Genomic DNA, 17,152 nt, shown 5'->3' on the forward strand with positions numbered 1-17,152 from the left:
TCCATTTGATTTTTCCTCCCTGTGGGAGGCAGTATGGCATATCGAGTAGAGAACTGTACAGGATCTCAAGAGGATTTCTTCTCAGCTGTTATGACCTTCTGGGTCATTCTGGAGAATGCACTTCTCTCAATGCTTCCGATTCCCCATTTGCAAAAGGAAGATAACGTGGTTCGGATCATCTTCATAAAGTGCTTGGCCCACTCTAGAAAGAATCTGTGCATCCATTCTGGAGGATTTTGGTGCCCACACGCAAAGTTTGAACTTCAAGATCTACTGATGCTTTGTGTTTTGTGCCAGCATAAAGCCTGCTGTTTGTGCTATTCTTAAACATGATTTCCATGTGCCACACTGATTCTCCTTTAAAAATCCACCTCCGTCCAACAACTGCGGGGTCTTGTGAAAGCCAGGCTCTTAACTTGGAATCCCTGATCATCTGAGGTTTCTAAACCACAGCACAGCATTGGTAAAAACAATTGCACGTGGGATAGGGAACTGTCGTAACATCACAGTTCTGCAAACAACAAAATATCTGCATCTACGTTTCCCATGCCAGAGCATGTGCTAAGCTGCTTCTGCAGTAAGACAAGAAATGCCACTGCTCCAAGACATCGCCTAATTGCGCTCCTGTTGCTGAGCACCTATCCTACACCAGCATAACCCCACTGACATCCCAATTCCTGATGGATGGCAGTGCAAGAAGAGAACGTTCCCAAAATCTGGCTTATCTCCTGCTCCGCTCATGCTTAGATTGGCTCTATGCTCCTTAAAGCTGTTTCACTCCATCGGTGTTCCTCATACAAGCCTAAATGTAGTCAGATTTACATGTAGTATTTGGTTTAGTGTTTCGCCTTTCACGTGCCTGCATTCCCCTCCCTGGTTCCCGATGCAACTGCCAAGAACAAAACATCAGCCCAAAGCAGAGTCTTGCAGCTTGTCAAGGCTTACCCGAGTGCAAATATACCTGCAAGGAACACGACTGCATAGAGTGGAAGCACCCGCTTTCCCCAGCCACGGGGAAGGACCTTAGCAGCTGAACATGGAGAGAGGAGGGAGGAAAGACGAGGGGAACTGAAAGAAATGCTAAAGCAACACAACAAAAAAAAAAACCTAAACACTGGTAGATGTTACAAATCACACTCCCCCCCTCCTCTATGCCATTTGGTCAAACAAACCTTAAAACAGATGCCATAATGAGACTACCTCTAAAAACAAGCCTAAGACCTTTGACAACTGTCACCTATGTACTCTTTTGAGATTTACAGAATGTAAACAAGCTTGCGTGGAATCTTCTTTATTTTTTAAGAAGTGAGTGCAGATCCTTACCTAACACACCCTGCCTACATCTACATCAGCATCCTCAGCTTTCAAAAACCTCACTGCCGCTCCCACCTGTACTCCGGCTCATCTCGGCCATACTGCAAACAGAGGGCTGTAGAAACGAAAACTGAGCAAAAAGAAATTCCTGACCACACACCAGAGTTCACATCGAACACAAAAAATAAATTAAAGTAGTGCACAGTAAAGCCAACAACAGCTAAGTATCTGTATACATCAATTATATGCAGCATGAGGTAATATTGCTCACATTATGGAGGGAGATTCTTAGTTGGTTTTGTTTTTCTTTTCTTTTTGAGAGAGAGATTGGATTTGTCCTGTGCGTATAGAAACTCCTGTAACATAACACTGAAGTAACAGAGACTTCTGTAAAATATATACCACTATCAGATAGAAACACACACGCTCTTTGTTACTTAAGTATACCACAATTAAATAGGTAACTGATTGGATTCTTAGGATCTAGCTGAGAATGATTATAGTAAGCCATCCAGGTTTTTATGAACCGTTCGGTTCTCCTTGCCATTACTGGAATCCTCTGATGGTGTGTATTGGACCTGATACTCTTGGAGAATTTTAAACACATCGTGGTGTCCAAAATGTAAAGCTTCATCCATTGGAGTGTTATTCCATCTACGGGGAAGAAGACAGTATTTCTAGGATCGGCATGCAAGCACAGGGCTAAAAGCAGCACAACTCTCATTCTGTACATACTCCAGTAACAGTTAAGCACACAAAACACTCTAAGCCCACTAACTAGGGAAATACTTGGTAAGCTGAACTTAATCTTTTAAATAACGTTTTTTAATGGTTTCCCCACCCTTCACTCGTGTTTGCTCAGAGCACCAGGAGTGCCAGCAGGACAGCAGTTCCTTCTGCCTCTCTATCTCAACTCCACGCATGGCAGCCTCACCTCCTCCCAGTGGAGACCAGCACTAAAACCACGCACCTGTCTTTGGGGAAGGGATTCACTTTGCAGGCCTCCAGCAGGAACTTAACGACATCCACGTGTCCTGTGAGACAGAATTGGGAGTGTGTGTAAGTTAACATGCATCTACATAGATGTAAAATAGCAGACAGCAAGTTACACACAGTGAGACATTACCTTCTGCAGCTGCTACGTGCAGCGCTGTTCGTGAGTCATAGTCTCTCTGTTCCATATCCATCCCTGACAGAGCAAATCTAAAAAAGGAATTGATTGTAAAGAAAAGCCTTATATAATGAAAATGAGTTACAAAACTAGGAGGGAACAATACCACTCTGCTAGAACGATGACACATCAGTTGCAAGAAGATATAAATGGCAACAAGTGGTAAGGAAGGGGGGCCCTTACTGCCTTGGCTTCAAAAATAGGATAGAGATTAGGAAGAAAGCTAAACCCTTAGCTGTTATAAGAAAAAAAATTAAAGCACTTTGGGGGGGACGGAGGGGGTTCTAACAGTCTATGCATCCTTATACTTCTCCTTCTACACATTGGTATAATGTCTAAACTTTCAAGCGCGTTCAGCCAAACAGAAGTTAAAATGCAATGATTAGGGGGGCATGTATAGAACACATTCCATCTCCAGTACAGCCTCGACATCCCCAACACCGACACAGAGTACATTTAGAAGCAAACAAGGGCAGCCCCCAAACTAGCAGCTCTCCTGTTCTCAGCCCCACGCAGATTTTTACCTCCGGAGCGCAGACACATCCCCCGTGTAGGCGGCAAACAGCAGATTTATCACTGACTTCACCTACAAAGAAAGATGAAGCCTGGTTTATTTTGCTTCTTCCTTTAAAGAGAAAATAAATGGAAAACCCAAGAACAGTCAGTGTGGTCTAACTGTTCCAATGCTTATGAAGTGGTTGATTTTATTCCCTTCCCTGGCCACACTCTGCAGGACAGCATGAAAATTCTCAAACTCATTCCAGCTTGCCTCACTAATAGCACTTCTGTGCCCATCTTTCCAAGGTTGATGTCACAAGGATAGGAAAAGAACCATAAAATGTGCATTCATGTACTATTCTGCTAAAAAAAAAAAAAAGAAAAAAAAGGACCCTTGCTCAATGGACAAACCATGTTTCTCTTGCACTGCCTATTCATACTAAGTGCTGAGCGACGGAGGGCATTGCTTGGCACACTCCACAAACCATAAGCACCTCTCAGGACAAGCTGCTCTGGGAAAGTAAGAGCTTTAGAGCAGACTCCAAGCGTTAGGAGAGATCTCTGCAGGTGGAAGAGCAGAGGTGATCATAGTTGTGCTTTACATCACAGATGTTTGCGTATATCTGAAGAAAGTCTCTCTGTAAGACAGTCGCAACCAACTGTGCCACAATGAATTGTTGGCAGAATGAATTGTTGGCAGTGAGGTTTGGAAGCAGACAGAGGCAGGTTCTCTTCAGATCCAATGACATCGGTGAAGGCTCAGGCAGATCGTCCTTTTCTCAGCTGTCCTAAATCCCCCAGTAAGAAATGTTGTCATTAGGTTACAAACCCCCTCTCAAATATGTACTTCAACACATCCTGGCCACAATAACTCAGCAAGTTTTAATAGAAGGCAAAAACGATGAGATAGATGGTTTTAAGCACCACCACATGGGTCTTTTTCATAAAAAGACACTGGCAGTTCTAGGCACCATTCCACTGTTTTCCAGAAAACTTTTTGAACGGAGCCTACGAAACTCTGCTGCTAGCAGCCTTGAGTGCCAAGTAGCAGAGCAGAGAGCCGGCCCTGCACTGGCCTTGCACAGAAAGAAAGATTAAATACATCAGTGCCCAAAAACAGATCTGCCCCAGGTTTCTGCATGAACAAGGGTGTGTTTTCACCGCTCTGTGTGGTGCTGGCTGATTCAGGCAGAGTTGGCCAAGTGACCTCCAAGGTCCCTTTAACCACCAGCTCTGCAATGAGCATGTGAGAAGCACGAGAGGAGAGGAAAAGCATAGCTGTTGGGTCTGAACAACCACACCAAGGTGAAGCTAAAGGAAGGAAGCATTGTGAGACAGGAAACTGCACTACTGGTACAGAGACCTCAGATAAAGACAGGGGCCAAAAGGGGAAAAACTAACACTCCCAGAGCATGCTGCAAGTGAGATACGGCTCTGACAGGAAACCTGGGCATGAGAACAACAAATCTACTTCTATTGCAGCCACTGAAGCACCTTACAGGTGATTGTGCCAAGAGCTTTGAGGACACGGCACGGCTCAGCGCTGAAGCACACCACAGCACACAGGGGCTTCGGGCAGCACATGCCCAGAGCAGCACATACGCTGCCCTCCCAGATTTTGCTGCAAACGCATTGGCAAAACAGTTCAGGGAAGGTCACAACAATTTGTTAGTTTGTAAAACTTTCTCAGTGTACCAAATGAACAAATCTGATGAAGAAGCAGTGCTTCCTGGCTGAGCTTTGCCCCAAACCCAACCCAGACAGGGTAGCCACTCTTCATCAGCTCCCCTCTCAGGGCAGCTAGCAGAGAACCCCGTTCGAGGCCAAGGCAAGAAGCACTCACTGCAGGCAGACAGGCTCCATCCACACAGCAGCCCTGCCACCCATCCTCGTTGCTGTTCTGACACAGCCATGCAGCTGGAGGCCCAGCTTGGCAGCTGCCCCTGAGGGCACAACAAATCCTTTAGAAAATATTACTTTAGCTCAGAGCTGGATTAATTCCATGAGCTCTTCGCTAAAAAGGTCACTCAATCTGGACTTCAATTTCCTGTGGTGCCTGAGAGCACTTCGCCCAGGATCTTTGTGACAGCACCGCCGGCCGTCCCAGCCTTAATACTGCTGGTCCCAGCCTTACTGCTGGCTGCAGTGCTGAGGAACCCAACACAGTTCAGCAGTGCAAACTGGTGCTGGTACAGCTGCACAGCATGGCCAACCAGCCTGCCTCCTGCCTTGTGGAGGCCCTTAGAAGCTGTTCAGGAATACGTCACAGCTCAGGCTTTGAGAAAGACACTCAAAATACTGTGATAAAAGGTTCTCTGGATGCAGGTCTTCAAGCACCGTGCCTCAACTCCATTAAGCACCAGATCGCACACGCTGACAGCACGTGCTGGAACAAAGCTGGAACAGGCAGCACAGACAGACAAGCAGCCATCCGTTCCTCCTGCTCCTCCTGGCTGTGTTCAGAACAGACACGGCAAAGGTCAGGCCCATCTGGAGGAGGCCCCAACACTTTCCACCCCACCAGGCAGAGTTACCCCCATCCAAATGAGCACCGTGCAGAGCTGCCAATGGGGAAAGGAAAGGTCTCCAGCTTGGAGCGTGCCCAGGGCCCTTCACCAGGCAGCACCCAGCAGCACTAAGCTGCTCAGCACCGGCTCAGCCATCTGCTTCAAAAAATAGATCTTAAGCTACGGATTAACGCCTCGTGCTGGGGAAAGCCCAGCCTGCTGAGCACCGGCCTGCCGTCCCAGCCGTCCAACTGACACGTGAAGCCAAGAGCTCATGTGAGCCCAAGCCACACAGTCCAGAACCAAGAGGAGCTGGGCTCAGTGCCGTCAGCACTTTGCTGCTTCTCCTAAAGCTGATCCCACCCCGAGGGGTATCCAGCATGCAGAGCAAGCCGGGCTGCCCTCCTGGGAGCTGATGGCTCTCAGTGCTTATTTATCTGTGGCAAAACACTCCTGATATCCAAAATACAACATCACCTCCGAACTCTAAGAAACACAGCAGAAGTGAAACTGGAGCACACAAGAACATTTTGCTCACCCAGATTCCACATGGAACTGCAACACAGCCATGCCACAGCCTGGGGTTGCACTCCCCCCTGTAGACATGGCTTCTCACTGGCAGCCAGAAACGGCCCCCAGCTGATTCTGAAGCTTCAGCTTTGAAAGCCAACAAAGACCAAGCGGAGATGTGTCAGAGGAATGCCCTCCCTGCACGCTCACCCTAAGGACAGCAGACAGGACTGCTCATTTTAAGAGTTTTCACAGCTGCAACTCATTTACAGTAAGCTGGAATCTGACCTCTGGGGACAGATCTGCAGAGCCCGTGTGGAAAATCCCCAGTCAAGTGTAAAGGACAAGCATGCTTTTACTTGAATATACCACTCTCTAATAGGAGTTAAGATGTAGTCTGTAGGAAAAGAAAACCCAAACAAAGCCAACAGCTGAGCTTCTGCATTGTTTCCCCTGAAATAACGAGTATTACCAAATGGTAAGAAGTCAGTTTTTAGAAGTAAAAATTAAGACTAAGCCACAAACAAAATATCCCACCCCGGGCAGGTCTGTCAGAAGCACTTCTGTAGACTGAAAAAGCAGAAAATTGTAATTCCTGGGGAAAGTATTTGTTCCATTACAATATAAATAGTGGCAGGATACACAAGCCAATTACTGCATACACTTTCACGTTACCCACACAAATACCTGAAGTTACAAACAAGGCCAGCTATTCCATAACATTCTCCAGCACTCCACCCACCCACACTTCTGACTATTTTATGCATTACTGATCCTTGCTTTCTGACCTCATTTGAAAAAAAAAAAAAAAAAAAAAAGCAAAAAAAAAAAACAAGCACTAAAATAGAACCTGCAAATATTTACTCTTCAGTGTTTTGCAAGTTTAGCATAGGAAAATAAGGTGGCCTGTTTTCCTCTCCCATCCCACCTCAGGCATCAGCTCTCCCTCTAGATGGTGCACACTGCCCTGACTCCTGACGTGAGAGCCCAACCTGCCCAGTAGCTTTCCCTAGGGAGGAGGTTTTCAGAGCTTCCCAAGTGGAGCCAGCCTGAACCACTGCCCGCACGACCATCACCCACTGAGTTCACTGTGTTTAGAAACTGAGCTTAGAAAACAAGCACCTGTAATTAACTGAGCCAGGCAGCTCCCACAGGCAAACACACACGGTGCCACAGGCAGCCCTCGTGCCAGGGCTCAGACAGGTGCTGCTGTTTGCTGACGGCTGCTAACTCAGCAGCAGTATCCACACCAGCCTGAAAGTCAGTTATTTGTAAATTGTCTATCAAGCTGGTAACAAAAAAAAAAAAGAAAAAAGAAAAAGAGAATACACATATTACACTTCGAAATGTTTTCTTATTGCAATTCAGCTTCTAAAACAGCTTGAAATAAAAATCAATCTGTTTGAGTAAAACTGGTAATTTTCTCCTTCTGACTTTTACGCTTTCATATAGGCAAGTAGACACTGGCATTGCTTCTTTAGGAGCCTGATGAAGTTTTGATTGGGCTCAGTTCACACAGCAGTGCTCAGATGGAAATAGGCCAGCAGGCAGCTCAGCCTCAGTACCTGCTGCAGATGCTGTGCATGCAGTTCAGTGTAAGAAACACCAAAGCAAACCAAGTGCATACCTTAAAGACTTCTCTTGACTCCAGGAAAAAAAAAACAAAAAAAACAAAACAAAAAAAAAAAACAAAACAAAAAAACCCAACCTTTTAACTCATTCCTTCAAGCTAAAACAGCCACTGGAAAAGCCTTAGGCTGAAGGTACAGATGAGCAGCCCACCCGGAGAAGAAGGCTGAGCAGAGACATGCCTCCCTCTTTCATCTCTACCCACTCACCCACTGGTTTCAAGTGAGTTTCTGCCATTCACACTTCCTACGGATCAAGCCCCCAAGGGAGGTCAAAAAGGGCAGAAGTACAAAGGCACAAAAAGATGCAAATGCACATCAGCATGGTATTTTACAGTTTTTTGTTTGTTTTTTTGTTTGTTTGTTTGTTTTTTTCTTTTTGGCCCATCTCTGTTGAATTCTTTTCTTCCCCAGGCTTTCATATAATCTAGATATTGAAAAGCACCTAAAAATGAGACTTGCTACAAACCAGCACAATACCAAACCTGTCTGTTCAGCTGGCTTTTCTGAGCTGTTACTGCACTAGTTTGCACATTTATTACCAGTTCTTGATTAGCTTTATTAAGGCTCCTGATAAGTACTAGCAAACTGATATGTGCCTAAATAAGACTATTTAAAATGAATTAAGAGTTACATTTAATCAAACCAAAGCACTAGGTTAAGTGAGACATCCACTTACCTTCAGTGAAGCTCTAAGGAAGAACACTGCCCCCCTACTCCTCTGCTGAGGCATGCCCCTCACTGGGCTGCTCTGCCAGCACTGCTCCTTGGCTCCCCACCGCAATGCCCAAAACTGCAAGTGCAGAAGAAGCCAGCCTTCCCCAGTGCTGACTCCAGAATGGGAGCTCCACAGTTAGAGTGGGCCGTACAAATAGAAGGTGAATTGAATCCCTTCCACACCACGCAGGGCATCACTCAGTTTTCTCAAGAACAGGAAACAGAGCGACAGGGACGTGCTGGGTGCACAGGGCAGCCTCCCCTTGCTGCTCCATCATTAGAGTGGGGGCACAAAGCATGGCAGCAGGAGGGCTGGGGAAGACAGGGCACCACTGTCTCTGCTTCACCCTTCTAGCTGATTGAACTGCCATGAAAGAACTGCTTCAAAGGGTGTTTTATCAGTATTGGGTTAGAAGATCCCAGGAGCAGAACCACCTCTAGCCGAAGGATAACTCCTGCAAAGAAGGCTATACGAATCCTATCATGCAACCGTGGAGCAGAATATTAACAGTAAACAGTAGGATAAATATAGCCAATATTGCCCTAATTGTTACCACCAAACAGCTCAAGGATGATCCTAAAGTTTTCAAGTGACAGGAGGGATGAACAGAGTCCCCCTGCATCAGTGCTTACATGACAATGCAGCAGGAGCTTCCCTCCCCGTGCCTGGGTAAATACTTAGGTATGGTAGAACAGCAGCTTATCTCAAGTGCTACTCAGGTCTTACGCTTTTCATTATCTATGAGCTTTGTTTTGGGGGAAACTATATTGGTTTTGAAAGGGAAGAGTACTGGGAGAAAGTAGAATATAAAAACTGTCTTCACTAGATTATGACAAACATGGTCATGTTCAGTCCCAATGCCTACTTCTCAGTTCTTCTGCTATTAATGAATCAACACTTTCCATTTTGGAAACAACAGAATTAAGAGTTATCACTGACAAAACTCTCAAAACCTAAAGCAAAAAAATGTCATCATCTCCCACTGGACTTAAGAGCACAGGTTGATTGGTTCCACATCCCAACAGCTAATTAAAAAAAAAAACACCATTCATAAACTCAAATAGCAACAGAAACCAGAAATTCTAGAGACCTAATAAGGAAAAACCAAATCAGAAAAAATGTAACAAAACGGGCAATTCAGAGAATTGTGGCTCAACAAGAGGAGTAACAGAAAACCCAACCTCACTGCTGCCCTTGTGAGGCGAGACGGTGCTGCTGGGTTGTTTGCAATGAGCGGTGTGACAAAGGATGAACGAGCCAAACATGTACACAAAGTTTTTACCAGATCAACTGAAACATTTAAGGCATGAAGAGGCATACAGACTTTCAACCTTCAAGTCAGAAGACAAAGCTCAGGCAAAGGTTCAGTTTCAGGCAGACACGCAGCCGCCATCAGTCTTTTGGGCAGGTATACTTGAATCTTCCGCCATGCTCAAAGCTCCCCAGTTACAATGGAGAAATAAAAATGACCCTCTCAAAGATTTCTATTTCCTCTGAGGTCATGAGGTTTTTAAGCACCAATGAAATTATGATGATTGGAAATACCCAAAGGGTAAAATAATACATCTTTCAAAAAACAATTGTAGGAATCCTTAAGGTCATCTGATCACGACACGAATTTTTGTAGTCCCTTTTCAGTCCTTCTACAGAACATCCACTGCAAACACATCTGCAGCAAAAAGCATACAAAACATACACAGAAATCTCAGCAAGCAGAATGAACGCTGATGAGCTGACTCTGAATGCATGAGCAAAAACAAGAGCCTTTCAAGTAGAGGATACAGACATCACTAACACTGCAAACTTTGGGACCGAAGGACTGGAATAAACAACAGCCAAACGAATAAAGCAAGTGCTGATCAGGGCTTTAGTGACACTAGCTGATTAAGCAGGTAGGACAAAAGAGTGTCTGCCCTTTCAAGGACCTACTGACCACAACTAATAGCTGCGCTGTGGGCAGAGCAATGCTCCTGCTTTGCTGCCGGCAGGTACTCTGCAATTTATTGATCAAGTTTAACTCTGAACTACAAGATCTGGAACTGGAATTATTCCAAAAATAAAGAGAATGAAGGCATTCAGCCAAACCTGACATGCATGAGATGGACACCAACCTGCAGGCTGACATCAGAGCAGGGACATTCTTACCACAAGTCTGCACTCCACTCTTCTTGGAAGGATTGCTTCTGAAACATCAGTAACAGGTTCCTAAAAAAGCTTATTTAATTTCCAGTTCATTTTTCTCATTATCTTCTTTCTTCTTGGTCTGGTAGCATTTATTACCTTGAAGTGATCTTTCACCTCTATGCTTTCAACTCAATCACTACTGGGAACAATCACCATTGCCCATCAGCTTATTAGGTAAAATCTACTCAACTGTTCAGCTTATTCTCAGACCAAAACGACATATTAAGCAGTTGTCCTTGAACAATTACGTGCTCGCAAAGGTTAAAACAGAGATCCTTTAAGAAGTGTGAAATGCACTTATTATGCTGAAAGCCATAGCTGCACTTAGAACCAAAGCTATGTCTACCAGTTCAAAAAATCCATGTTCATGTTAAATGAGCAATTCCTGGACAAATAAAGTTGCCCGCCTCAAGGAAAAAGTTGAGTAAGTGAATCACATCAACAGGAAGCAAGCAACATTATCTCTTCCTATCACTCAGCTCTGTGTTCACAACTCATTGTTTTGTTAGTAATTACTACGATCACAAGTGATCCTAAAAGTAACACACTGTCCCTCAGCAAATGAGTCCCTGAGTTTGCACTTGGCCTGATATGTCTTACCAGAAAAATTAATGAATTAAAGTCTTAAATCACTTCCAGTACTATAGTACTGGGCTATAATGGCCTTATATATAAGTGTACCATATATGTATTAGTATAATTATCCTGATTTAGGAAACGATACCATTTAAAGATGAACTCACAACTCATGGTGTGCACAAGTACATGATCACGTGAATACTTTAAGTTCTGCATACCAGGTGTTTGATAATACAAGTGAATAGCCCTCTCGATAGCACTCCGCAATTAAGGAATCTGCCAAAGAAAAACCAGTTCTGAAAATAACAGCTGCTTATGATCCTGTATCAAAGCAATTACTTTTCCGGACTCGCTATTTTCAGAATATTCAAGAAACGTACATGGGAGAATCTAACTAAAGCAATTGCCCTGAAAAAACACAATGTTGGAAACCAAAGAAGAGGTTCACAGGAATGTAAACACAAGAATATACCGATACACCTGGTATATGCCAAGCCTGACCAAATAACCATGAAATTATCCTACACTGATCTCTACTAGGAGAATCGCTACCAACTGCCTATAATTCACTAAGTAACAGTGCTACTTAACCTGACAAGACCTGCCCTTGCTGACCAGATACAGAGGTTGGAAGAAATCTGCAAAGATGATAGACAGAAGACAACTTCTGCAAGCATAGCTGCTATCAGGAAAACATCTACAGAAGGCACCAGCTGCATACTAGCTATGTCATCAGGGCAGAGCAGCATTTAGAATGGCATGTATTACCTTAAAACAAATACGCTTTGCTGCACATCCTGTGCATAAATGAAATACATCCAAAGTACAGCTGGCTGAGACATGTTTGAGGGTAGAATGTTATGAAGTCTTTCCTTCACCCCTTCTCCTTCGCTCACCTCAGTTTCATCAGGTTTAGTGCTGAAGTGACAAGGTCTCTGTTATTCTGCCAACATTTAAACATAGCTCTTGATCTTTTCCAAAAACACTGCATGAACCAGTTAACTGCAGCAGCCTTACCATACGTCATGCCTCTCCCTTGGCTTCACTGCCTACTTACGCCTTGAAGCATTTCAACTGGTGCTGAACTTGGCACCATCGCTTCTGCCAGCCCAAATCCTATTTTAGAACTTAAAACTGTAGCTTCAGATGTAACTGTTATGCAAGGCTTGCCGCGCACAGAAAATGGCACACGCCTATTTCCAGAAGTAATTGAACTATATGCAGAGCTGCGATGCTGAAGACCAGAAACTTGAACATGGTAAGTATTTGAGTGACATCAGGAGTCTGCTTAAAGCAATAAAATTACCATCGTCTTACACAAAAAGCAAAGGGAAACAAGCCACTTCAATGCCCTACTCAGTAATCTCTGAAAGGAGCAAATGGGAAATAGACTGGACTCTCAGTAGGTAATGCAATAACTGGGACTGGCACAAACAATGAACATACAAGGAATTACAGTCCCATTTTGTTTCAGGAACTTACATTACCCATCGCATCCCGTCAAACCCTACAAACCATGCTTAGGATACTAAAACATAACATACATAATGCTGAAACTCAATGCACTACTTAGCTTGTTCATCAGTGACACGTATCACAACCATGAGAAACAACTAACAGGGACAAACAATTGAAGAACCAAACTTTTGTTCCTCTCCCTCTGCCCTCCTCCCCCCCCCACTCATCTTTCCATTCCATTCCCTTTTATTCATCCTCCCACCCACGGGTTGACAAAACAAGCACAATGTAAGGCAAATTGTAATAGACAAAAACAAGTGTAGAGTAAATCACCTGCAGGTCTCTTTGTACCTACTGCTTATCTTCATGATTTTTTGATAATAATTTTTCTTTTTTAATGTACAATGAAGATCCAGCTTATTTTTAAAAACGCAGTACAAATAACTGCTGTTTATAAGCCCACGTACAGGAAAGCTTGATGAATAACTATGGCCACCTCCATCACGGGGATTCCTCTATGGAAAAAAAGTCTCATCTCAGAATCATCTACATTAAAAACACACCTACCACCTTCCTTTTGGAGTATGATATATTACAAGCTCTGTTTTTTACTTCTTGATGCTTGATATCAACAGTTACTGCTCTGGCACTGGCACCATTAACTGCCTATTTTCCAAGCAACTCAATATCTTCAAAACCACACACTCTTAATCCTACCGCACCTTATTTTAATTAACAAGGTCACAGTGAGGTTTTGTTATTATGAGTTTGACTTCCAAAGAGAAAAATAAGCATGTCAGCTAATGATTTAACTGAAAAATCTCAGGAAGGTTTTCATTGGCTAATTATATCTGCTTGCTCTATTTACCTTTCTGGAACTTCAGCTCTTTTTAGAGCACTGCTCACTACCTCACTTCAATCTCAAAAACGTGTTTGAACAGACCTGTTCTCCATTGAATGAAAAAAAAAAAAAATACAATAAAATCAGCTTAAAATAAATTTATTAAACAATACAAAAATAAGCATGCTAGAAATTGAGATACATAAATAACATACAATGCAAATGAAAAATGGAAAATGAGACAGGGAACTTAACAACCGAGCCAAAGGGTACAACACAAATGCCAAAATAAAACTTCAAAAGCATTTACATTTCTAATGAAATGTTAATGATGCTGACAAGGAAACAACAAACAAACAGCTAAAATGCTTGAATATCAAGAATTGCTATTACTGTAGCACAGGTGAACACTAAAACCGTTGCAGACTTCAAACATTCAATAACTAGCCTCTACCACCACATTCTTTCAGGCCCACTCACCAAGCAGTACAGGTGTGGGCAAGCTGCTAGGGCAGATCTAACTATGGTCCCAGCTCACTCTCTGTGCAGGCTGCCCTTAAAAAGGGCCACCTGTGGACAGCTCAGGCCAGATTGCAGGCAACTTACAGCACAACTGGTCCAAAGGAGTCTCCTCTTAACCCCTCCAAACTTGAGGCTGGCTTCAATTCCGAGACAGGCTTCAAAAGCATTACGGAACCAGAAAATATACAGATCTATCTAAAGTAAAGGCTGTGCAAGCTGTACCCAAAATATGATTCATACTGAAGATCAATTCAGCTCCTTGCTTTTTTTTTTTTTTTTTTTTTAATTTTTCAAGCAGGACTTGCCTCTACCACAAGCTTTGGTATGCAATTTACACACATAAACATGGTAAAGACTTGGATTTCCCATCTCCAAATGCACTTTTAGTAGCTGCAAATCCTGCATCACACATCCCTTTTTAATTACATCAGTAATTTAATCAGCAACATATAATCACTGAAAGTACTTCTAGTTAGCAGCACAGACACATTACCACCCCCTTCTAATTGGGGATATTTCAGGCTAACACACAGTTTTGCAGACTCTGAATTCTTGTTACGTCTCTGTAGCTGCTATTAAACAGACAAGTCCTCAAACAGATGAGACATTTTTATAACTCGAGACTCGGCCTTTACATGACTCACTTCATTTTCAAGATAAGCACTGACAAACCTATGCCAAACATCAGTGACAGATTACAAAATAACTAATATTCAGCAATTTATTACTGACATGCACACAATCCACTAGGACTTGATGTTTACTGAATAGTGGCTCTCCGTATTGTTTTGCTCGAATATTTTAATTCAGAGGCTTCAAACACAGGAAACTCGTCCTTTTACAAAGTACTGCTAGAGGAAGATTATTCTGGGTTAGGTCAGAGCTTAATACTAGCATTATTTCAAAAGCTTATGCAAGACAAACAATACCGAAACAACATCATTAAAAACAGCTTGTGTTCTCAGAGAAAGTAAGCTTTGCTTTCTGCATCTTCCTTGACTGACATCTACATGAGACAAAAAGGGACAGGGAAACCATAACTCTCCCCTTATGCAAAACTGATGTACGAGTGCATTTTGGAGTTTCAGATCACCAACACAGGGGAGCAGTGGGCAGGGAGAAGGGCTGGAGGTGTTACAAGGAATCATCTATCACACTACACCTCTTGAAATCCTCAAGGAGCTTTAATGGACATAGATGAAGGAATATCCGTATCACCACTCAGACAGGTTTTCCACAGTTTTACAGCAGGAACACCTGCATGAGGTGTGCCTGGGAGGGGAATATATCAAATTCTTTGCAAGCATAACATTTTACAGACAGAGGTTTGTGTTGGCAATTTGGTTTTCCTTTCCTTAAGATTTTTAGTATCATTTCCTTATGATTTTATATTCAGAACCTCACAGAACAGCTAAGTGTCAAGGGCTTATTAACTCTGTGCCCTGTCCAGCACTGCCTAAGGCCTGCACACACCATTTGCACATGGTCCTCAAAACAATTCAAATTATCTTGTTGCATAGATTGAGATGCAGTTTCCTGCAGAAGAATGCGAGCCCTGATTCTCTACAAGCTGACATCGGTAGAAACTGGCTAACACTTTAAAAAGGAGCTATGAATAATAGCTTCATAAACATTTGCTCATGTAGGAGTCAATGCTACCTCTAATCCCATATATGAACATGCACACACATTAGCGGCTGAAAAATAAGTTAAGTGTAAACAGCTGGAATATCTAACAAAAAATGCTTTACTCTGAGCACGTTTCCTGCTCCCTGCTGGGCTGGTGACCAGTCAAAAACTAGGATTGCTTACATTCCTCTCTGGGGTGGAGCACAGCATTATTACTAAGGCAGACTTCTGAGTCATAACTACCAAGAGGCAGCACAAGCAGCTAGCAAGACACTCAAAATAGTTTGGTGAGAAATCTTTCTGCCACATTTGTTAACTTGCAAACAAGGCAAGCTTTGTTTTGCCCTCTCTCCCAGTCCTCCCTAGCCATTTTTGCTCTTTTATTTACATGTTAGCATTAATTATGACTGAAGGTCAAATTAAAAAAAGTGTACTTTTTGCTAGCACGGCATATCAGAGGGACCCATCCCTGCTCAGAGCAAACTGAAAGTTCTTACTAAAATAAAGTGATAACGTGACTCAGAACCACTTAATATACAGTTATTTGGAGATTCATGAGTTTACTGACAGTATTTTACTTTATATTTCCATTAAAATTCTATCTTTATATGCTGAACCTGATCAGAGGACATACCTTAAACTCTCGCTTAGCTCTACAATTAATTTACTTAAAATTCTTAGATATAAACAAAAATACAAGGATATACACAAGAGGTATATCTTCGAAAACATTCAGATCTACTATTGTTTTTAATAAGTAATTGTGCTTTAAGTAAAGACAGAAGTCAGTTAACAGGTTTGGTTGGTGTTGCTTAGGTGTGCTTTTCTCCTTGAACTCTGACAGCATTTTTGGTATAGCATACAAATTTACACAAGATTTATAATATAAATGAAAATACCAGGCAAACAATACTCAGATTGAAGTTGAATCTAGAGATGCTTGAGGCTTTTTTAAATGTAGTATTTAATGAAACTAGAACCCATTCACTTAGTTCTGCTCTCCCCGACCTTCCATTCTATACACTATGGTTCTGGAGATGTCCTCGTTTGATTCGGGTGACACTTTTTTCCATACTGTTTCTTTTAAAGCAAGTTCTTGCTGGAGATTCTCATAGTCCATTGGTCCAAAGGAATGCTAGTTGTTCAAGCAACATACATTATTTATTAGTGTGTTTGAAGGAAAAAAAAAAAAATCCTCATTTGCAATCATTGCTAACAGACCCAAGTTCTTCACCTCTTCGCACATATACTGTTGTTTTCTGTTTTCCAGTTACAAATAATTCTACTTCCTATTTGGGTATTTTTTCAGATGTATGCGTGCAAGAAGCACTTCAAACCATTCTCTTATCTTCTCCCATTGAAAGCTTCATGCTTAACTTAAAACATTAGCGGGACTAAAAGCGAGCTTTTCCCTATCTCAAGTACCCTCACGCTCTTATCTTTTGTACATAGAGCTGGATTAGATTCACTTCTTTCCCAGACTGCATCTACTGCTTCCTTTTGGTAACAGGCACTGGGGTACAGCAACGTGAGGCCTCCATTCATTGCCCGTGCAGCTCTCAGCAAGCAATGTGGACTCAGAGACATCACTGT

The 17,152-nt window shown here is 42.8% G+C and overlaps 1 protein-coding gene across 2 annotated transcripts in view; it reads right to left on the reverse strand.

The window, feature by feature from the left end:
- Positions 1–1,811: 1,811 nt before the first annotated feature.
- GLS (glutaminase) overlaps positions 1,812–17,152 on the reverse strand; it is a gene marked incomplete at both ends in the record, with an annotated part of 48,998 nt that continues 33,657 nt past the window's right edge. For both annotated transcript variants that reach the window (XM_079539003.1, XM_079539002.1), the window contains 4 exons: positions 1,812–1,968; positions 2,285–2,348; positions 2,441–2,517; positions 3,010–3,071. In XM_079539003.1, the coding sequence (XP_079395129.1) occupies positions 1,812–1,968; positions 2,285–2,348; positions 2,441–2,517; positions 3,010–3,071 (360 nt within the window). The remainder of the gene's footprint in view (positions 1,969–2,284; positions 2,349–2,440; positions 2,518–3,009; positions 3,072–17,152) is intronic.

The sequence above is a fragment of the Tetrao urogallus genome (genome assembly GCF_951394365.1).
Source record: "Tetrao urogallus genome assembly, chromosome: 8".
Lineage (NCBI taxonomy): Eukaryota > Metazoa > Chordata > Aves > Galliformes > Phasianidae > Tetrao > Tetrao urogallus.